We start from the raw sequence: 23,155 nt of genomic DNA, 5'->3' as shown, positions 1-23,155 counted from the left end.
TGTGTGTGTGTGTGTGTGTGTGTGTGTGTGTGTGTGTGTGTGTGTGTCTGTGCGCAAATGTGTCGACTGTGATTACTTTGGGAAAGCAATCCATGGAAACCTACTACATAAATATTTATGGGCCTTCTAATGTTTGCTCTGAGCCCCCTACAGTTTCAAAGGTGTGTCACTCTGTCTTCAAAAATACATTTCAAATATGAGTGCTGTGAACCAAGAATCGACTGTGTATATCGGCCTGACAGCATGAACAGCCGGCTTGGGCACATGCGTTCTCCTAGGGCTTGGCGTTCTGTCTGCCTTTATCCTTCTCCCTGGCCCTTGAATCAGTTCAGGAAAAGTGGTGTGAGGCAGAGAAGGACTGGAGAAAAGGAAGAATGGAGGGGGACAAAGGAACAGAGGGGAACAAATGAGCGGGGGTGGAGAGAAGAGAGAAACATGTATTACCATCTGTCACACATAAACAAGGGCTTTGTGTTGGAGGAGTAAACAGAGCTGCTAAAAGCCTCCTGTGTAGAAGCAGGGTGTTTTGTTTCTGCTCCTTTTTTCAGTTGGCCTAGAGAAGGAAGCATGAGGTCGTTTCTCAAAAATCTGTGGGGAGCTTCTGGGAATCCTGAATCATCTGAACAAAACTTCACACAACCCCTCTGGGTGCTGAGGTCCTACAGTGATGCATCCTTTATGTCACACCTTTCTCCCAAGGAACGCAAAATGTTTCACAAATGTTGTCTTGTTTAGACTCCTCCTGGCCTGTTTCAGAATGGTGTGTGTGTGTGTGTGTGTGTGTGTGTGTGTGTGTAGGTTAAGGTTATGTGCGTTTCACAGGCTGGAAACTGCGGCACAAGGCGAAATACAGGACTTTCCACAGCTACACAGTCAGTGTTTAGGTAGTGTTCAGACTGTGGATCCTTCCGGGTCCTCCATGTCATAATCCAGGCTGCTTTCAATTGTTATTTCTCCCACCTACCAGGGGTGGCTGGGAGGTATAGACTAATTGGAAGCAATTTTGCTGAACTTTACTTTTGAAGAATTTGAAACATACAGAAGTGGAGAGAATAGTATAAAAAAGCCTATGTATTCACTGCTAGCCCGCTCCCTCCCCCCTACCACTTTGTCTTTAGATTATTTTGAAACAAATCCCTTTCATCCTGTTTCATCTGTAAATGTTTCAGTATGTATCTGTAAAATAGACTCCTTTAAAAACCTTAACTTAGTATCATTATCACATCTAAAAACTGATAATAATTCCTTAATATGGAGCTTCCCTGGTGGTGCAGTGGTTGAGAATCTGCCTACCAATTCAAGGGACACGGGGCCCTGGTCTGGGAAGATCCCACACGCTGTGGAGCAACTAAGCACGTGCGCCACAGCTACTGAGCCCGCGCTCTAGAGCCCGCGAGCCACAGCTACTGAAGCCCTCACGCCACAACTACTGAAGCCCATGTGCCTAGAGCCCATGCTCTGCAACGAGAAGCCACTGCAATGTGAAGCCCGTGCACCGCAGCAAAGAGTAGCCCCCGCTCGCCACAACTAAAAAGAAAGCCCGCGTGCAGCGACGAAGACCCAATGCAGCCAAAAATACATAAAGAAATAAATTTATTAAAAAAAAAGAAATTTATTTTAAAAATTCCTTAATATCATCTGATATCCAGCAGCATTAAAATTTCCCCAAATTATTATGTTTGGATCAACTCTTCACTTATTGAAGCTATACACTTATTTCAATGATGCTATCATTGCTTGAAATAGTTTTTGGGTCCTGTCATTTAGGTTGTCACTGGGATTGGGTTTACTCTTTTGTAAACCCTTACAGATGGCAAAGTTTTATCTTTTGAAAGTAGATTTGCTTTTAGCATAAGCCAGAAGTCATTTGGAACCAAGCCTCAAGAATAAGATGGCTGATTGATAAATAATATTACTTATTCTATTTGGGTACTTAATTCTCCAGTTCCATAAAAACTTAGATCCACTGCTTTGTAGTTATACATCTGATACCTGAATGAATGAAAGGCAGGCGTGATGTTAAAAATCAGAAGGGAATCAGCTTTTGTGTTGCAGCAGGGTCTTGGAGGCCCCCCCTGCTGGGCTGGAGTTATTGTTTTAGTTGCTGGATCGTGGAGGGGAGGGGCCACTCAAGGTAGTGACTAGTTAGCAGCAGGCACAGACGTGTTTCAGTATTTTAACAGCAGACACGGCTGTACTGGGCGCCCAGTAATGGCAATGAGTCCCGTGAGAGGCTGTTTGCGCTGAAGGGACATATTCAAAGGGAGGCTCTGGCTTCTTTTCCGGACAGAAGTTCCCGGGTGGAGAATACGCCTGCCATATTGTCTTCATCTTGTCTAGCCTGAGAGGTTCGGGCTAGACAAGATGAAGAACCATGCCTTCAGCAATTGAACGGGCTTTCTTTATGTAACAATACCTTGTGATCAGAAGGCCCTTTATACAAACACACTTCCTCGTCCATCATCCCAGAGAAGTTAAGAAGTGTGCAATATGCAGGGATTGAAATGGCACCAGAACTCACATCTCTTGAGTCTAAATGGAGGGCCGCTCCCATCCTACCCAGGGGCCTCCAGAGAGCTTTTCGGGATGTCGGGTTGCCTTCACGAGATCAGGGCACCTCAGTGTCAGCTGGTGAAACACCTACTTCACTTGTCTCGGTCCATCCTGTGCAAATTAAGCAAATGACCTCAAACCTACAAGTGAGGGGGTAGGGGTAGGGGGTCCTCTGAATCATATGGGAGAAATCCAGAACAAAAGCTCAATGCTGAAAAGAGCCCGGGTGACCTGGGTCTAGACAGATTTCCAATCCTGCAGGAACAAGCTCAGGTTATGAAGAAGGTCCCTGACCTCTGGGGTCCCCCAGGAGCTGCCTGTCCTCTGAACATGGCTCCACGCTCAGGGCCAAAAGAGACGGGCCACCTGACCTCAGGCTGGGTGGAACAGCCTCTTCCTGGGGCACGTTTTCCAGCAGGAAGCCCTGCCCGCTGAAGGTAACGAGGCACTTTGTTATGCCCGGAGGCTTTTTTATTTTTACTACTCTGGGATCAACTTTCCAAAACAGACACTTGCCAATGCAGAAATGAAGATGGTAATGAGAAGGTGGCCTCCCATCCAGCACAGTGCCCACCAGCTCCCACTTTGCTGGTTATTTTTTAAATACTCACAAGCCCTGTTGATTGTAATAACAGTAAGGTTTGTTTAACATGGTGTGGCCAGGAAGAGCAGGCTCAGGATGGAATGGGGACCGGGGGAGCTTCTCTTCTGGCCCTGCAGCTGATCTAGCATAAAGTCACATTCTTTATGCCTCAGTTTCCCACCTGCAAAATGGAGCTGGAGACCCTCATGTTATTTGTTGAGTATAATGGCTGTGAGACAGAATGCAATCTTGTCTAAAGACATATTAAGAAGCCCAGTAATCCAAGCCAGCAGTTCCACCTCTAACTCAACAGAAGCCCAAGGGAAATGTGTCTGTGTGTCCACTGAAAACATGTACAAGAATGTTCGTAGCAGCTCTGCTCCTGATGGCCCTGACTGGAAACACGCTAAATATCCATGGACACCAGGATGGATAAATACATTGTGGCATATCAACACAGTGGAATGCTAGACAGCAAGGAGAATGAACAAACTAAAACTAGAAGCACAAGTCAGATGAATCTCACAAATGTAATGCTGAGGGAAAGAAGCCCATCACCCACTCTTTCACAGCGCTGTCTGTTAAGGGTGCACGGCACACACCTGCTCCAGGGCCTTGCACTGCCATGGTCTCCTCTCCATTCTCAGCCAGGTGTCTCCCTGTGTATCCCAGCATCTCTGCCAGCAGGCAGCGTCAGCTGCTGAACGATTCACCTCCTCCCTCCCTCCCTCTTGGAATCACCCTGGCCCTGTGGCCGTCCTCACTCTGGCCTCCGTGATTTTTCTTGCTCTTCTGAGCATGATTTTGATGTTGAAGCTGCGAGTTGTTTTCTTGTTTCCTTCAAGGAGAATTTCAGACTTATTTATGGGACATATCATCAGGAATTTGTTTATCTTGGTGCCCTGTCAGGTCGAATTCATGGCCCCCTTCTCTCCCTCCTCTTCCCTTCATCACAGTGGCTGCTTTGGGTCAGTTTCCAATAGGATTTCAGATGAGAGCCCAGGCGAAGACCATAAAGTATGCCTTTTCTTTGGGATAGTGGTGGTTTAGTACAGGATTTATGAGGGCCATTGCGCAAATCACAAGTCCTATCTGTTCTCTAAAACTATAGACGGTAATTTGTTTTCCTCAGAGGGACTGAAAAAATTCCAGATGAAAACTTGACAGACTCCAGAGTAAGGGCGCCCACAGCTGGTCTAACAGATGATTCATTTACAGTAAAGGTCCACAGGGACCAGTAGACCTGACACATGCCTGGAAAATACCATTGTATAGTGTTCTTACTGGTCCCTCCTAGTTTCGTATTCCCTGAGCCCCTGCCCAACCCCTGAGGTATTCCTTTACAAAACTGCATCATCGAAGAGAAAAGGTAGATGAAAGCCGCTTTGTGGTCATTTTGTTGGGGATTATTAAACATTTGCTATTTGTGTTATTTCTCTTGTCAAAAGGAAAATAAACAAGTGCTGGGTGTCTAGTTAGGACCGTGCCTCATTTCTCGCTGTGAGTTGTGCTCTCAAAAGCTTAGCAAAACATTGTTACAAAAATGCTGTAATTAAGATTCATTTAGAGAAATTTGGGTAAAAAAAATGTGTTTAAGAAGATTATCAAGTTATGACTCAGCCTAACCATGTAAATCTTTTAAAAAAGTATCAGAAGTTTCATAAGAAGCTCCATTTAGAAACCTCTCTACTGTTCTCCCCAGGAAACTTATATTATGAATAGAGAGATTAAGAAGAATAATCTGACATTTTGGAGGCTCAGATGTTTAGAGATAGGATATTTATCCTACAAGATAGGATATTTATTCTACAAGATAGTTAAAAATTTTACAAGCCAATTTGGGGTTGTGGTATGGATATATTTTATATATCCCAAAATAGGGAGTTTTGTAATTAAATTATCTGCCCTTCTTGCTAATACCTTCTTATTCTTCTCTCTAGATCAGTGGCTCTCAAATTTGAGCATGCATCAGAATTACCTGGGGGGCTTGTTAAAATCTAAATTGCCCTCAGAGATTCTGATTCTATCTGTAGGTCTGGGATGGGCTCTGAAATTGCATTTCTAACTAGTTTCCACATAATATTGATGCTGCTGGTCTGGGACCACACTTTGAGAACCACTGTTCTAGATCATTGTAAACCTGGCTGCACATTAAAATTACCTAAGAGAGTTTTAAAAATACCCAATAGTTGGCCATACCAGACCAATTGAATCAGAACATCTCTGTGAGAGGATCCTGGTCGTAGAATGTTTCAGAAGCAACTCTCACGATTCTGTTGTGTAGTCAAGGTTGAGAATCATTGTTCTAGGCGAAACTTACTTATATTCCAGCCTTCAAAGATCATGATACCAAAGCAGTTAATAGCTAGCAGTTGGGTGCTTCTTAAACTGCAGGCTTCATTGCCCTCTGTCTGGGCAGCCCAAGCTGCAGGGTGGCATCCTCCCATGCCAAGGAGTATCAGTTCCTGGAGCTAGTTTGAAGTTTGTGCTATCAGCAAGATTACAGAAGGTTCTCTGGGAGTTTTCTTCTGCCTGATAACTGGGAAGGCAGCCTGAATCAGAACAGGTTCATGTTGTACTTTGGCATGTGATAGCTAGTCTGGGAGACAATGAATCATTCTAGCTTTTTAAAAGAAAGGCAGCAAAACAATATTTCTTACTGCTTTCTCTGATATTTTCTTATTTAAGCCCCAAGCAGCAACTAGATCAAGGCTAAAAGAATTATCTGCATTTTTACAGATGAGAAAACTGAGGCCCAAAGGAGTTAAGTGAACTTCCCAAGGTCACAAGGAAGTGGCAGAGCTGTGAGTGAACTTGGGGCTGTCTGACTCCAAAGGCAATATAGGCAAATCAATAGATGTGATACACCATATTAACAAATTGAAGAATAAAAGCCATAAGATCGTCTCAATAGATGCAGAACAAGCTTTTGATAAAATTCAACACCAATTTACGATAAAAACTCTCCAGAAAGTGGGCATAGAGGGAACCTACCTCAACATAATATAGGCCACGTATGACGAACCCACAGCAAACATTACTCTCAATGGTGAAAAACTGAAAGCATTTCCTCTAAGATCAGGAAGAAGACAAGGATATCCACTCTCACCACTATTATTCACCATAGTTTTAGAAGTCCTAGCCATGGCAGTCAGAGAAGAAAAAGAAATAAAAGGAATCCAAACTGGCAAAGAAGAAGTAAAACTGTCACTGTTTGCAGATGACGTTATACTATACATAGAAAATCCTAAAGATGCCACCAGAAAACTACTAGAGCTAATCAATGAACTTAGTAAACTCACAGGATACAAAATTAATACACAGAAATCTCTTGCACTCCTATACATTAAAAATGAAAATTCAGAAAGAGAAATTAAGGAAACAATCCCATTTACCACTGCAACAAAAGAATAAATATTGCTGGGTAGGAATAAACCTAACTAAGGAAGCAAAAGACCTGTATGCAGAAAACTATGATACTGATGAAAGAAATCAAAGATGACACAAACAGATGGAGAGATATACCATGTTCTAGGATTGGAAGAATCAACATTGTGAAAGTGACTGTAGTACCCAAAGCAATCTACAGATTCAATGCAATTGCTATCAAATTACCAACGGCATTTTTCACAGAACTAGAAGAAAAATTTTTACAATTTGAATGGAAACACAAAAGACCTCAAAGAGCAAAAGCAATCTTGAGGAAAAAAAGAAAAAAAACAGAGCTGGAGGAATCAGGCTCCCTGATTTCAGACTCTACTACAGGGCTACAGTAATCAAGACAGTATGGTACTGGCACAAAACAGAAATACAGATCAGTGGAACAAGCTAGAAAGCCCAGAGATAAACCCACACACATATGGTTACCTTATCTTTGACAAAGGAGGCTAGAATATACAATGGAGCAAAGACAGCCTCTTCAATAAGTGGAGCTGGGAAAACTGGACAGCTACATGTAAAAGAATGAAATTAGAACACTCCCTAACACCATTCACAAAAATAAACTCAAAATGGATTAAAGACCTAAATGTAAGGCCAGACACTATAAAACTCTTAGAGGAAAACATAGGCAGAACACTCTTTGACATAAATCGCAGCAAGATCTTTTTTGACCCACCTCCTAGAGTAATGGGAATAAAAACAAAAATAAACCAATGGGACCTAATGAAATTTAAAAGCTTTTGCACAGCAAAGGAAACCATAAACGAGATGAAAAGACAACCCTCAGAATGGGACAAAATGTTTGCAAATGAAGCAATGGACAAAGGATTTATCTCCAAAATATATAAGCAGCTCATGCAGCTCAATATCAAAAAAATAAACAACCCAATCCAAAAATGGGCAGAAGACCTAAATAGACATTTCTCCAAAGAAGACATACAGATTGCCAACAAACACATGAAAAGCTGCTCAACGTCACTAATCATTAGAGAAATGCAAATCAAAACCACAGTGAGGTATCACCTCACACTGGTCAGAATGGCCATCATCACAAAATCTACAAACAACAAATGATGGAGAGGGTGTGGAGAAAAGGGAACCCTCTTGCACCGCTGGTGGGAATGTAAATTGGTACAGCCACTATGGAAAACAGTACGGAGGTTCCTTAAAAAACTAAAAATAGAACTACCATATGATCCAGCAATCCCACTACTGGGCATATACCCTGAGGCAACTATAATTCAAAAAGATACATGTACCACAATGTTCACTGCAGCACTATTTACAATTTCCAGGACATGGAGGCAGCCTAAATGTCCAAAGACAGATGAATGGATAAAGAAGATACGGCACATATATACAATGGAATATTACTCAGCCATAAAAAGGAACGAAATTGGGTCATTTATAGAGATGTGGGTGGACCTAGAGACTGTCATTCAGAGTGAAGTAAGAAGGAAAAACAAGTATGGTATATTAATGCATATGTGTGGAATCTGAAAAAGTTGGCATAAATGATCTTATTTACAAAGCAGAAATAGGGACACAGATGTAGAGAGCAAACATGCATACCAAGGGGGAAAGGGGGAGGTGGTATGAATTGGAAGATTGGTATTGACATATATACACTATTGATACTATGTATAAAGTAGATAACTAATGAACCTACTGTATAGTACAGGGAACTCTACTCAATGCTCTGTGGTGACCTAAATGGGAAGGAAATCCAAAAAAGAGGGGATATATGTATACATATAGCTGATTCACTTTGCTGTACAGTAGAAACCAATACAACATTGTAAAGCAACTATGCTCTAATAAAAATTAAAACAAAAACAAAAACTGTAAACCAATTACATATATGAATTTAGATATGCTAACATTAAAAAAATTTTCAAGTAAAATCTAACTTTGTATCAAAAAAACAAAAAAACAAAACCATAGGCAGGGGGTTCCTGTCACCTCATCACTTTTGCAAAATTCCTCTGGTTGTCCAGAAACAGATATTATGCAGGACTGGCTACATAATTTGTAGGTCCCAGTGCAAAATGAAACCATGGAGCCTCTTGTTAAAAAATTGTTAAGAATTCAAGAAGACAGCAGCAGAGCATTAAGCCAAGTGCAGAGCCCTGTGTGACTGCACAGATCATCCACCCATGGAGCCACCCCTGATGTTATGTGTTAATCTGCACAGACTACATATCAAACATTCTGAGCAAATAAGGTCTGTTCAGAGGCACCCTGGTGGAGAGGTAGGAGCCCCAGATCTGAGCATGGAGATTCTGGATTGTAGTAATAGCTCTATGAATAACTTCCTGTTATTCCTGTTGACCTTGAGCATGTTATTTAACCTCTTGGAGGTTCAGTTTGCTTATCTGTAAGGTTGAGAGAGGGAGAAGTGGGGAAGTGGTGGACCGTGTCAGTGTTTCTCAAACTTTATTTATATGTTATTTATATTCATATACTACATTTTTAGTATAGTGGTTATGATCATGGACTCTGGACCCACACACCTGAGTTCTAATTTGGCTTTGCTGTATTCTAACTGTGTGACCTCAGTCAAGTGCCCCAGTTTCCTCATCTGTGAAATGCAGGTGGCTGTGCAGATTAAATAAGTTAACATAAGTAAAGTCCTTGGAATGATGGCTAATAAGTATCAAGAGCTATATAAGTGTTAATTATTACTTTGAATCATATGGCACATGTACTAGTACTAATTTTTTCTTCAATTTGACTCTTTAAAAAACTTTTATTGCAGTATAATTGCTTTACAAGGTTGTGTTAGTTTCTGTTGTACAACAAGTGAATCAGCTATATGTATACATATATCCCCATATCCCCTCCCTCATGAGCCCCCCTCCCACCCTCCCTATCCCACCCCTCTAGATCGTCACAAAGCATCGAGCTGATCGCCCTGTGCTATGCAGCAGCTTCCTACTAGCTAACTATTTTACATTTGGTAGTGTATATATGTCAATGCTACTCTCTCACTTCGTCCCAGCTTCCCCTTCCCTGCCTGTGTCCTCAAGTCTGTTTTCCATGTCTGCGTCTTTATTCCTGCCCTGCCACTAGGTTCATCAGTACCGTTTTTTTTTTTAGATTACATATATGTGCATTAGCATGGTACTTGTTTTTCTCTTTCTGACTTACTTCACTCTGTATGATAGACTGTAGGTCCATCCACCTCATTATAAATAACTCAACTTTGTTCTTTTTTATGGCTGAGTAATATTCCATTGTATATATGTGCCACATCTTCTTTACCATTCATCTGTCGATGGACATTTAGGTTGCTTCCATGTCTTGGAAATTGTAAATAGTGCTGCAGTGAACATTGTGGTACATGTATCTTTTTGAATTATAGTTGCCTCAGGGTATATGCCCAGTAGTGGGATTGCTGGATCATATGGTAGTTCTATTTTTAGTTTTTTAAGGAACCTCCGTACTGTTTTCCATAGTGGCTGTACCAATTTACATTCCCACCAGCGGTGCAAGAGGGTTCCCTTTTCTCCACACCCTCTCCATCATTTATTGTTTGTAGATTTTGTGATGATGGCCATTCTGACCAGTGTGAGGTGATACCTCACTGTGGTTTTGATTTGCATTTCTCTAATGATTAGTGACGTTGAGCAGCTTTTCATGTGTTTGTTGGCAATCTGTATGTCTTCCTTGGAGAAATGTCTATTTAGGTCTTCTGCCCATTTTTGGATTGGGTTGTTTGTTTTTTTTGATATTGAGCTACATGAGCTGCTTGTATATTTTGGAGATAAATCCTTTGTCCATTGCTTCATTTGCAAACATTTTGTCCCATTCTGAGGGTTGTCTTTTCATCTCGTTTATGGTTTCCTTTGCTGTGCAAAAGCTTTTAAATTTCATTAGGTCCCATTGGTTTATTTTTGTTTTTATTCCCATTACTCTAGGAGGTGGGTCAAAAAAGATCTTGCTGCGATTTATGTCAAAGAGTGTTCTGCCTATGTTTTCCTCTAAGAGTTTTATAGTGTCTGGCCTTACATTTAGGTCTTTAATCCATTTTGAGTTTATTTTTGTGAATGGTGTTAGGGAGTGTTCTAATTTCATTCTTTTACATGTAGCTATCCAGTTTTCCCAGCTCCACTTATTGAAGAGGCTGTCTTTGCTCCATTGTATATTCTAGCCTCCTTTGTCAAAGATAAGGTAACCATATGTGTGTGGGTTTATCTCTGGGCTTTCTAGCTTGTTCCACTGATGTATATTTCTGTTTTGTGCCAGTACCATACTGTCTTGATTACTGTAGCCCTGTAGTAGAGTCTGAAATCAGGGAGCCTGATTCCTCCAGCTCTGTTTTTTTTCTTTTTTTTTTTCAAGATTGCTTTTGCTATTCGAGGTCTTTTGTGTTTCCATTCAAATTGTAAAATTTTTTGCTCTAGTTCTGTGAAAAATGCCGTTGGTAATTTGATAGCAATTGCATTGAATCTGTAGATTGCTTTGGGTAGTATAGTCACTTTCACAATGTTGATTCTTCCAATCCTAGAACATGGGATATCTTTCCATGTGTTTGTATCGTCTTTGATTTCTTTTGTAAGTGTCTTATAGTTTTCTGCATACAGGTCTTTTGCCTCCTTAGGTGGGTTTATTCCTAGATATTTTATTCTTTTTGTTGCAGTGGTAAATGGGAGTGTTTCTTTGATTTCTCTTTCTGAGTTTTCATTGTTAATGTATAGGAATGCAAGAGATTTCTGTGCACGAGTTTTGTATCCTGCTACTTTACCAAATTCACTGATTAGCTCTAGTAGTTTTCTGGTGGCATCTTTAGGGTTATATATGTAGAGTATCATGTCATCTCCAAACAGTGACAGTTTTACTTCTTCTTTTCCAATTTGGATTCATTTTATTTCTTTTTCTTCTCTGATTGCCATGGCTAAAACTTCCAAACTGTGTTGAATAATAGTGGTGAGAGTGGGTACCCTTGTCTTGTTCCTGATCTTAGAGGAAATGCTTTCAGTTTTTTACCATTGAGAATGATGTTGGCTGTGGGTTTGTCATATATGGAGTTTATTATATTGAGGTAGGTTTCCTCTATGCCCTGTTTCTGGAGAGTTTTTATCATAAATGTGTGTTGAAGTTTATCAAAAGCTTGTTCTGCATCTACTGAGATTATCATATCGTTTTTATTCTTCAGTTTGTTAATGTGGTGTGTCACATTGATTGATTTGCATATATTGAAGAATCCTTGCATTCCTGGGATAAACCCCACTTGATCACGGTGTATGATCCTTTTAATGTGCTGTTGGATTCTGTTTGCTAGTATTTGTTGAGGGTTTTTTCATCTATGTTCATCAGTGATATTGGCCTGTAATTTTCTTTTTTTGGTGACATCCTCATCTGGTTTTGGTATCAGGGTGATGGTGGCCTCGTAGGCTGAGTTTGGGAGTGTTTTTCCTCCTGCTATATTTTGGAAGAGTTTGAGAAGGAAAGATGTTAGCTCTTTTCTAAATGTTTGATAGAATTCACCTGTGAAGCCATCTGGCCCTGGGCTTTTATTTGTTGGAAGATATTTATTCACAGTTTCAATTTCAGACTTGTGATTGGTCTGTTCATGTTTTCTATTTCCTCCTGGTTCAGTCTTGGAAGGTTGTAGTTTTCTAAGAATTTCTCCATTTCTTCCAGGTTGTCCATTTTATTGGCATATAGTTGCTTGTAGTAATCTCTCATGACCCTTTGTATTTCTGCGGTGTCAGTTGTTACTTCTCCTTTTTCATTTCTAATTCTGTTGCTTTGAGTCTTCTCCCTTTTTTTCCTGATGAGTCTGGAAAAATGTTTTATCAATTTTGTTTATCTTCTCAAAGAACCAGCTTTTAGTTTTATTGATCTTTGGTATTGTTTCTTTCATTTCTTTTTCATTTATTTCTGATTTGATCTTTATGATTTCTTTCCTTCTGCTGACTTTGGGGTTGTTTGTTCTTTCTCGAATTGCTTTCGGTGTCAGGTTAGGTTGTTTATTTGAGTTATTTCTTGAGGTAGGATTGTATTGCTATAAACTTCCCTCTTAGAACTGTTTTTGCTGCATCCCATAGGTTTTGGGTCGTCGTGTTTTCATTGTCATTTGTTTCTAGGTATTTTTTGATTTCCTCTGTGATTTCCTCAGTGATCCCTTGGTTGTTTAGTAGCGTATTGTTTAGCCTCCATGTGTTGTAGTTTTTACAGTTTTTTTTTCCTGTAATTGATACCTAGTCTCATAGTGTTGTGGTTGGAAAAGATGCTTGATACAATTTCAATTTTCTTAAATTTACAGAGGCTTGATTTGTGACCCAAGGTGTGATCTATCCTGGAGAATGTTCCGTGTGCACTTGAGAAGAAAGTGTATTCTGTTGTTTTTGGATGGAATGTCCTATAAATATCGATTAAGTCCATCTAGTCTAATGTGTCATTTAAAGCTTGTGTTTTCTTATTTATTTTCTGTTTGGATGATCTGTCCATTGGTGTAAGTGGAGTGTTAAAGTCACCTACTATTATTGTGTTACTGTTCATTTCCCTGTTTATGGCTGTCAGCATTTGCCTTATGTATTGAGGTGCTCCTGTGTTGGGTGAATAGATATTTACGATTGTTATATCTTATTGGATTGATCCCTTGATCATTATATAGTGTCCTTCCTTGTCTCTTATAATAGTCTTTATTTTATTTTATTTATTTTATTTTATTTTTTTTTTGTGGTACGTGGGCCTCTCACTGTCGTGGCCTCTCCCGTTGCGGAGCACAGGCTCTGGACGCGCAAGCTCAGCGGCCATGGCTCACGGGCCCAGCCACTCTGCGGCATGTGGGATCCTCCCAGACTGGGGCATGAACCCGTGTCCCCTGCATTGGCAGGCGGACTCTCAACCACTGCGCCACCAGGGAAGCCCTAGTCTTTATTTTAAAGTGTATTTTATCTGATATGCATATTGCTACTCCAGCTTTCTTTTGATTTCCATTTGCATGGAATTTCTTTCTCGATCCCCTCACTTTCAGTCTGTATGTGTCCCTAGGTCTGAAGTGGGTCTCTTGTAGACAACATATATATGGGTCTTGTTTTTGTATCCATTCAGCCAGTCTGTGTCTTTTGGCTGGGGCATTTAATCCATTTTCATTTGAGGAAATTATTGATATGTATGTTTCTGTTACTGTTTTCTTAACTGTTTTGGATTTGTTTTTGTAAGTCTTTTCCTTCTCTTGCGTTTCCTGCCTAGAGAAGTTCCTTTAGCATTTTTTGTAAAGCTGGTGTGGTGGTGCTGAATTCTCTTAACTTTTGCTTGTCTGTAAAACTTTTGATTTCTCCATCAAATCTGAATGAGATCCTTGCTGGGTAGAGTAATCTTGGTTGTAGGTTTTTCCCTTTCATCAGTTTAAATATATCTTGCCACTCCCTTCTGGCCTGTAGAGTTTCTGCTGAAAGATCAGCTGTTAACCTTATGGGAATTCCCTTGTATGTTATTTGTTGTTTTTCCCTTGCTGCTTTTAATATTTTTTCATTGTGTTTAATTTCTATTCGTTTGATTAATATGTGTCTTGGCATGTTTCTCCTGGGGTTTATCCTGTATGGGACTCTCTGCACATCTTGGACTTGATTGACTATTTCCTTTCCCATGTTGGGGAAGTTTTCAACTATAATCTCTTCAAATGTTTTCTCCGACCCTTTCTTTTTTGTTCTTCTTCTGGGATGCCTATAATTCATTGTTGGTACGCTTAATGTTGTTCCAGAGGTCTCTGAGACTGTCCTCAATTCTTTTCATTCTTTTTTCTGTATTCTTCTCCCTGGAAGTTATTTCCACCTTTCTATCTTCCAGCTCACTTATCCATTCTTCTGCCTCAGTTTTCCACTGTTTTTTATTTAATTAAAAAAATTAAAAGTATTTTTAATTTCAGTTATTGTGTTGTTCATTACTGTTTGTTGGCTCTTTAGTCCTTCTAGGTCCTTGTTAAACGTTTCTTGTATTTTCTCTATTCTCTTTCCAAGATTTTTGATCATCTTTACTATCATTACTCTGAATTCTTTTTCAGGTAGTTTGCCTATTTCCTCTTCATTTATTTGGCCTTGTGGGTTTTTATCTTGCTCCTTTGCCTATAAGATATTTCTCTGTCTTCTCATTTTGTCTAATTTACAGTATTTGAGGTCTCCTTTCCCTCGGCTGCAGGGTCATAGTTCCTCTTGCTTCTGTTCTCTGCCCCCGGTGGTGGGGTTGGTCCAGTGCCTTGTGTAGGCTTCCTGATGGGAGGGACTGGTGCCTGCGTTCTGGTGGGTGGAACTGAGTATTTTCCCTCTGATGAGCAGGGCCATGTCATGTGGTATGTTTTGGGGTGTCTGTGAGCTTACTATCACTTTAAGTAGTCTGTGTGCTGATGAATGGGTTTTTGTTCTTGTCTTGTTTGTTGTTTAGTGTGAGGCGTCCAGCGTTGGTAGCTGCTGGCAGTTGGGTGGAGCTGGGTTTTGGATTCAGATGGAGGCCTCCAAGAGAGCCCTTGGTGATTAATCTTCCCTGGGGCCGGGAATTCTTTAGTGGTCCAGCATCCCGGGCTCAGTGCTCCCACTCCAGAGCCTCAGGCTCGACTTCCGGTTGAGGGACCATGACCCCGCAAGTCGCTCGTCCCAGCAATAAGGGGGATTTAAAAAAAAAAAAAAAAGACTAACAAAACCCCAGACAAATGGTAAAAAGTAAAATCATACAAACAGAAACAAGGAAACATGCACACACACAAAAGAAACAAAACCAGAACAAAATAAATCAAATAGCAAAACAACCAGACAAACAAAAGAACCCAAGAAGAAAATCAAACAATTAAGAAGAAAGCTGACAAAAACCCCGAACCAAAAAACAAAACCAAAGCAGAGTGCCAGCTGGAGAATGAAGCAAAGAAACAAAGCAAACCAACAAAAATGATATTAAAAAAAAAGAGAAAAAGAGAAAGGGGAAAGAAGACAGAAGAGCAGAAAAGCAACATAGAAACAAATATTTAAAAAAATAGAAAATATATTAAAGAAAAAAAAGACAAACAAAACCCCAGAGAAGTGGTGAAAACAAAATCAAACAGAAACAGAAACAAGGAAACACACACACACATAAAAGAAACAAAAACAGAGCCAAATAAAACAAAAAGCCAGAGAACAACCAGACAAATAGAATTCAAAAATGAAATCAAACAGTTAGGATTAAAAGTAACAAAAACACATAACCTAAAAACAAAACCAAAGCAGTGTGCCAACTGAAGAAGAAAGCAAGGAGACAACAAAGTGATAAAAATGATTAAAAAGATAATAAAATAAAAAGGGAAAAAACACAGGACAACAGAAAAGCAAAGTATAAATAGAAATGTATAAAAAAATTTTTAAAAAGTTATACAGCAGAGATCCCAAAAGACTAAATAAACAAAACAAGAAAACCCCCCTAAAACAACAAGAAACAAAAAAAGAAAGAAAAAGAAACCAAAAAAAAAGCTAGAACCAACAACAGAATGAATCAAAACATAATAAAGTCAATAGTAATAATTATGTTTCCATGGGGTGTCTGCTGTAAGTGTCCTTGCACACGCCGTGAGCCACAGCCCCCCTCTGCCTCCCCAGGAGGCTCTCCTCTGCCTCTGGGCTGGTCTCTGGACCTGCTGTGAGCACTGTGGGGACCACTCAGGCTCTGATCTGGCCCAGTTCCTGCATGTGTTGCCCCCAAAGTCCACAGCTGCCAGAGCTAGACTGTTGTTTTTTTTTTTTTTAATAAATTTATTTATTTTTGGCTGTGTTGGGTCTTCGTTTCTGTGCGAGGGCTTTCTCTAGTTGCAGCGAGCGGGGGCCACTCTTCATTGCGGTGCGCGGGCCTCTCACTGTCGCGGCCTTCTCTTGTTGCGGAGCACAGGCTCCAGACGTGCAGGCTCAGTAGCTGTGGCGCACGGGCTTAGTTGCTCCACGGCATGTGGGATCTTCCCAGACCAGGGCTCGAACCCGTGTCCCCTGCATTGGCAGGCAGATTCTCAACCACTGTGCCACCAGGGAAGCCCTAGACTGTTTTCATTTGTGGGAACACTCAGTGTCTACTCAGATGTTCCATAGATGCAGGGTCTACCTAACTGATTGTGGGGATTTAATCTGCAGCTTGTACAGCTGGTGGAAAGATTTTCCATCTTCTTCCTTAGTCACCCCATCCCTGGGGTTCAGCTTTGGTTTTATCCCCACCTCTGCATGTGGTCCACCCACAGGAGTCTTGTCCTGAGTCTGCCTTGGAGCTCTTGGGTCTGCCCCTGTGAGGACCAGGCGCAGAGGTGGTATGACTGCTTGGATCATGGGAGCCCCAGGGGCGCCAAATGTGCAGGGAAGCCGGCGACCACGGGTGCAAGAGATATGGCCCTAGCGAGGACCTTTTCTGCCTCCCGGCATAAGGCACATGAGGGCCAGCCCTGAGGGGGCTTTTTTTTATTGTCACTGGCAGGTGCTGGCATGTAGGTAGAGAGAAGCTACAGTAATGGCTTCTCCCCCTGTGTGTGACTGATCAATAGCACCCTGCTTCCATGGCAGTCCAGTCTTCCTCCCTAGGCATTCCCTGCTGCAGATTTCCTCCCTCCCATCCCCTCAGTCCGTCTCCCCACAGCCAACAGCAGTTCTCGCTCTGAGCCTGTTCTCCAGTCCTCACGCACCAGCTCCCAGCCCCTTTGCTCACCTGTGAATACACGTCCCAGTCCCGGGCACGTATGGCCACAGTATGGACCGTCTGTGTATTTCTCACTCGGCCCTGTCTGCCACAGACTGGCCACTTCACCGTCTTCCGACAGCCTCTAATGCTTCCCCTCTGTCCCAGTCTATTTCCCCGCCAGAGAGGGGGTTTCCCCCAATTCAGGGCTCTCTCCTCTGCTTCAGCTTCCTCTCCCTGGGGTGCAGGTCCTGTCCTGCTTCCTCTCCTCCTCCTTCTCCCTTCTTTTTTTCCATCCTACCCAGTTATGCAGGGATATTTATAGTCCTTCCCAGTGTCCAAGGTCTTCTGCTAGTTTTCAGCTGGTGTTCTGTGAGAATCGTTGCATCTACAGATGTATTCCTGATGCATCCGTGGAGAGAGATGAACTCCATATCCACCTACTCTCCACCATCTTGAATCTCCTTGACTCACTTTTAGAATTTAAAAATAATCACCAGATTCATGGGAATGTATATATTTTTCTAGTATTTGTGAAGGTGAATCATAATCATATAATATTTTTAAAAGTTCATTCATATACTCTCTAAAATCAGTCCAAATATTAACAATGGAATAGTCACCACACTGTGGGTTACACTGTACTAGATGTTGGGGGCTTCTTCTAGCTTAAATAGTCCAGGAAAAGATGAATAGATTCATGTGTATTTGCGTTTGTGCCTTCGTTCACTTGACAAATACATGACTAATATTTCTACCCACTTCATTCATTTCTACCCGTAATAGCATCTTTCCATTGGTTAGCTTCTTGTTCCAGTGGAAAAGTGTTTAAACAGAAAAGAGAGATTGTGAATGAAGCATATAAATGCTTGGAATTTTCATGAGTCGGTGGGGTCCTCTCAAGAGATCTCTTAAAGTCTAACAAGGGATGAGGCTTAGGGTAGTGAAAAATGGGTACAAAATGCTTACAGGAAGGCATAGGATGGCCTTCGGATGTGAGGAGTCTTCTGGGAGATGTATGTTCTTTGCTTTGAATCCTGTGTTTCCCCCCACTTCCCTCTACCGAAATCCTATCTTATAGGCCCAGTTCAAATTCTACCTCCTTGAAGTCCTTTCCAGCTATTCTGACTGGAAGTTTCCTTTTTCTCATCTGAAGAGTGCTTTACAATCATAGAGAGGTATTTATTAAGCACGAACTATGTTCCGGCACAGAGGTCACCGGGTTGAACACCCATATCCCTGACCTCAAGGAGTGGATGGGCTACAACTCAATGACTCTCTATGCTGCCTCACCCAGGCTGGTTGATTCACACATATTTGTCTTGCCTCCCTTAAGGCTGAGTTACTTATTCTTTACTTTCCTATTCCTCAGAGCACCTAAGGACTCTCCTTAGCTAAGTATTTGTTGCCAGAGACCCCAGGGTTACCAAGTTGTATAGGAAATATAAAAATAATAACTAAGGAACTTTAAAATTAGTCTTCACTTAAACATCCCTCTCAAGTTATCATGAGCACCAATCCCCAGCAATTTCATAAACATCAGTGATGGTCATATAGGATAAACATGTAATGTGAATATAATATAAATTGATCCCAAAGGAAAACTAGAAATCTTAGGAATGATACAGGACTTCCTGAAGGCAGTGAAAGTGAGTTTAGAGAGAGCAATAGTAATTCACTCAAAGCTGTGGACGTTGATGACCCAACAGAGTCCTATCAGTTATCAATAGAAGGAGAGAAAAGCAACAAGGATGATGGTATGATGGGTACTTCCCAAGAGAATGATTGGAATATCAAAGGATGAAGAAAGATCTTGGGGAAAAAATGAAAAACTTGAATATTTTGCAAAGTCAACAAAAAGTGAGGGCTGTTAAATGGTGCCATGATACAATTTTGTCAAAAAACTGTGCCTAAAACCCCATACTTAATTCATAGTTTGCTCATTTAAAAAAACATGGCATGATTGATTGCCATTTTAATTTTGTTGAACGTAAGATAAATAAAATTTTTCATAATTTTTAGTTTCTAAGAATTCCAATCAGCCTTTCCCACCCTCATTTTTATATGTTATTTTTGTCCTTTTTAAAAATGTGGATTCATTTTAAGTGGACTTTCTATGATACTAATTATCCACCAGAAGAACATCCAGTAATAGGATTCAATGAAGTGATGGATTGATCAGTATCATTCTTCAAAACTCACAACCAAGATCATAACAGGCAGAAAGGGCACAACTGGCTTTTTTGACTCTAAAGCAGGAAGTAGGGATCCACAGAACCAGCCAGATTTCTCTTGGAATAGTGATGCCCAGTCCAGCTAGGAGGTAATTTTGAGATAAGCCTGATCAAGGTCTTAGAAGGGAACTCTCAAGGCTTCAAAGGAAGTTGCTTACCCACAAAGCACCAGACTGCAAACCGGATCCATGTGATGGTGGAGAGCTTTAGCATGAGATAGATGTTCACCAACATGGCAAAGGCAGGCACAAAGGGGAGACAGGGAGCCATATAGGGCAGCTTCTTGGGGTTCTCTGGCTGCTGCAGGATCACAAACACCAGGATGCTGATCAGCAGCACCATCAGAATGACCAGAAGGATGGCCCACCAGCTCTGCTTTGAGATGTAGTCAGAACCAAAGATGATGAAGGAGCAGAAGATGAACATGAGGATGAAGAGCAGAAGCACGCAGATGGTCACTGTGTGCCCTGTAGCTGCTGTGGGCCGGTCCATTTTGCCTGGAAGGCCCAGCCGGATCCTCATGGTGTAGTAACGGGGCCCAATCAGCTTCTTTAACTTGATGAGATAAACGTTTTCAGTTTCATCAGCTTCTATGCCTGTGGTCATGTCCACGGTGCCGTAGTTTGGGTGGTTGACATTGTAGGTCGACTTGTCTGATTTCCCTATGAGCATCTCGTTGTCTCCCAAGGATGGTAAGTTCTTAGCCCCACACGTGTTGGTGGCTGGGCCGGAAAACTCTTCCCCTTCACTCACAGGAGAGCCAACTTCCTTCTCACAGTCAGCCAGAATGCCCTCCTTCTTCTTCGTGTGCTCCTGAGACAAAAACTTGACAAACCCGTCAATGTCACTTTCTGGTTGGTATCGAAGGAGCAAGACGCAGACAGAGACCAAGGTGTAGGCGAGGAGGGTGCCGATGGACATCATCTCAATCAGATCTCTCAGGCTGACTAATAGGGAGAGGAGAGCCGCCAGGAACCCCGACACAATGCAGGCCACCACTGGGGTCTCTGTGTAGGAGCTCACGTGAGCCAGGAACCTGAAGGGAGGGGCAAGCAGAGGGTTCACGGTGAGCTACACGTGGGGATTGATTCAACATGGTTTAACACCTCCTGGTCCTGTTTCTCCAGCTTACTTCTGGATTCACTGCTTTAAATACAGCTGCTATTCCCTACCCCAGGATTCGGTTCCCGGAATAGAATTTAAACAGAATTTACTTTAATTCCTTGAGTTTGAGCCAAACTTCTCTATTAAAGTTCCTACTTCATTATGTGATGTGATAGTTTGATTGAATCTAGGGGGTTCTCAGAAATCCAAATTGAAGCATAGGCTTTGCTATGAAGAAGGGATACTTGGCAAAGTCATACATCTGCTTGGGGGTCCTCTACACCTGTGTTACCCAAAGTGTGGTCCATGGATCAACAGCATCAGCATCACCTTGGAACTCGTTAGAAATATGTTAGAAATATGAGACCTACCATGTCAGACTCTCTGGGAGTGGGGCCCAACAAAGTCTACACTTTAAAAAACCTCCAGAGGATTCGGATTTATGCCAAAGCTTGAGAAGCACTTGCTCTGCAACAGAAGTACAGAGACTTGGTTGGCAAAGTAGTACAGTCGTTGAGAACATGTGCTCCTGGATGAAACCTAAATCCGGCCACTTACTAACTGGAGAAGATAGAGAAGACCAACAAGGGTGACTGAATGGCACCCTTCTTGAGCAGTTCCTGGAGGCTTAGGTAGGTTCCCGCCCTCCTCCTCTCTCATTCTGGCACTCCCTGCTCCCTCCTCTTCCATTCCTCCCTTATTTCCATGTTTCAGTCCATGAAACAGGACTATAAACTGTGCTCGGAGCCCCAGCATCTTTCCTCCCGGTTTTCGTTGACAGCTGAAAAACGTTTTGGGTGTGTGAAGTTGTCACACCTCCATTATGGTCAGCCTTTTCTTTTTTTTTAACATCTTTTTTTACATCTTTATTGGAGCATAATTGCTTTACAATGGTGTGTTAGTTTCTGCTTTAAAACAAAGTGAATCAGTTATACATATACATATGTCCCCATATCAACTCCCTCTTACGTCTCCCTCCCTCCCACCCTCCCTACCCCACCCCTCTAGGTGGTCACAAAGCACGGAGCTGATCTCCCTGTGCTATGCGGCTGCGGGGAGGGGGAAGGGTAAGCTGGGACGAAGTGAGAGAGCGGCATGGACATATATACACTACCAAATATAAAATAGATAGCTAGTCAGCCTTTTCTTGATCTTTCCAGCTCCCCCAAGGTCACAGCTCGGTGGTGACCTCAGGGGGTATGTGGAGGAAACGGTACAGAATGTGACAGTCGATGGCAGAGATAAAGTCCCTGAGCTGGATCCCTCTGCACTCCTGAGAGCTCCTTGGAGGTTTACTCCTTGTTTTGTGCGCTTGAAGAATGCCTTCCCTGCCAGCTTTTCACACAGTAGACACTAGGAACCAAGAGATGGGGCCACATCCCCTTTGTACCATGGGCAGATAGGCTACTTCATAGCCAGCTTAGGGGGCTGGAAGTGTCAGTGTACTGGTGTGGTTAAAAGTCTGGTTGTCGGGATCAGACAGTCCTGGGTTCAAATCCTGACCCCGCCACCCAGCAGCTGGGGGATGTGGGGCAAGTTTTTTTTTTAACCTCTCTGAGTGTATTCATCTAGTATACTCTTCTGTAAAGTAGAGTTATTGTGCTGACTAAATGGGATACCATATACCTGGGCTACACAAATGTTCAATAAATGGTAGCGATTGTTGCTACTATTATTAGGCTCTGTTCAGAGGGTCTTATCCTCTCTTTGATTGTAACTGTGAACTTTATCAGCTTCAGAGAGGGCAGTCATCAGGCCTCAATGTGAGGGCAAGCCTCAGATGCCCCCGGGATGGGTTCTTCCTTCTGGAGGCCACCCAGTGTAGCATTTTGGCACTCATCATCTTTATACAATGTCAAATAAGAGGGGAGAGAGCCATTGGGGGGACATATTAGTTTGTTGCTAGATTGAGGGACCCAGAGTCAAACGGAGGGGCTGTTTTAGGACCTAAACTAATTTCACTCAAACCCTTTGCCAAGATATATGACAAGTTCCATTGTCTGTGTGACAGGCACTCACATCAAAATTACAGTCAGGCTGACAGTGGGGTGACAGTCTCCCTGGGCAGGCATGGAAGAATAGAATAAATGCCACCGAGCATAGTCCTTACCTGAAAAGGAGCCCATCGCCAGCCATGGCATAAATGATCCTCGGCATTGGGAAGAGGGAGCCCAGCAAGCTGACTGTCAGTCCTGCAACCGACCCGATGGCCACTATGAATTTTGCAGCATAGAACCCACGAGCCACAAACATCTCCATGAGCGGGGATTCCGTGTCAATTGTGTAATATGGCACCATCAGAGTTAAGATCATGCTCACCTGTTAAAACAAGAGGAAACATGGCTGGAGGTAGAGGGGTCTGTCTGAAGCATGGATGGAGGTCCCATAGGAGAGCAAAGAGGCCTGGTCCTGCATGGGAGCTGGGATCTGCCACTTCTTGGCACGTGCCTTTACTGTAGACCAGTTATTTGGCCTTTGGAACGCTTGGTCTCAGTATTTTCTCCCCACATGTGAATTTAGTGGACTAGACCAAATCATTTGTAATATCTCCCTGTGACCCTTTTGTATCTGAGGGATAAGTCTGCAGGTATTTCAGCTCCATGAGAGCAGAGCT

At 42.1% G+C, this 23,155-nt stretch overlaps 1 protein-coding gene across 2 annotated transcripts in view; it reads right to left on the bottom strand.

Annotated features, from left to right (window-relative positions):
* The window catches only part of SLC7A14 (solute carrier family 7 member 14), a 120,632-nt gene that overhangs the window by 3,816 nt on the left and 93,661 nt on the right, over positions 1 to 23,155 (bottom strand). For both annotated transcript variants that reach the window (XM_029214893.1, XM_029214894.1), the window contains 2 exons: positions 22,652 to 22,860; positions 19,596 to 20,473 (listed from right to left, as the gene is read on the bottom strand). In XM_029214893.1, the coding sequence (XP_029070726.1) occupies positions 19,596 to 20,473; positions 22,652 to 22,860 (1,087 nt within the window). The remainder of the gene's footprint in view (positions 1 to 19,595; positions 20,474 to 22,651; positions 22,861 to 23,155) is intronic.

This window comes from Monodon monoceros, unplaced genomic scaffold, assembly GCF_005190385.1.
Source record: "Monodon monoceros isolate NGI ecotype Baffin Bay Population unplaced genomic scaffold, NGI_Narwhal_1 Super_Scaffold_11, whole genome shotgun sequence".
Classification (NCBI taxonomy): domain Eukaryota; kingdom Metazoa; phylum Chordata; class Mammalia; order Artiodactyla; family Monodontidae; genus Monodon; species Monodon monoceros.
This window is presented reverse-complemented; position numbering and strand designations above follow the sequence as displayed.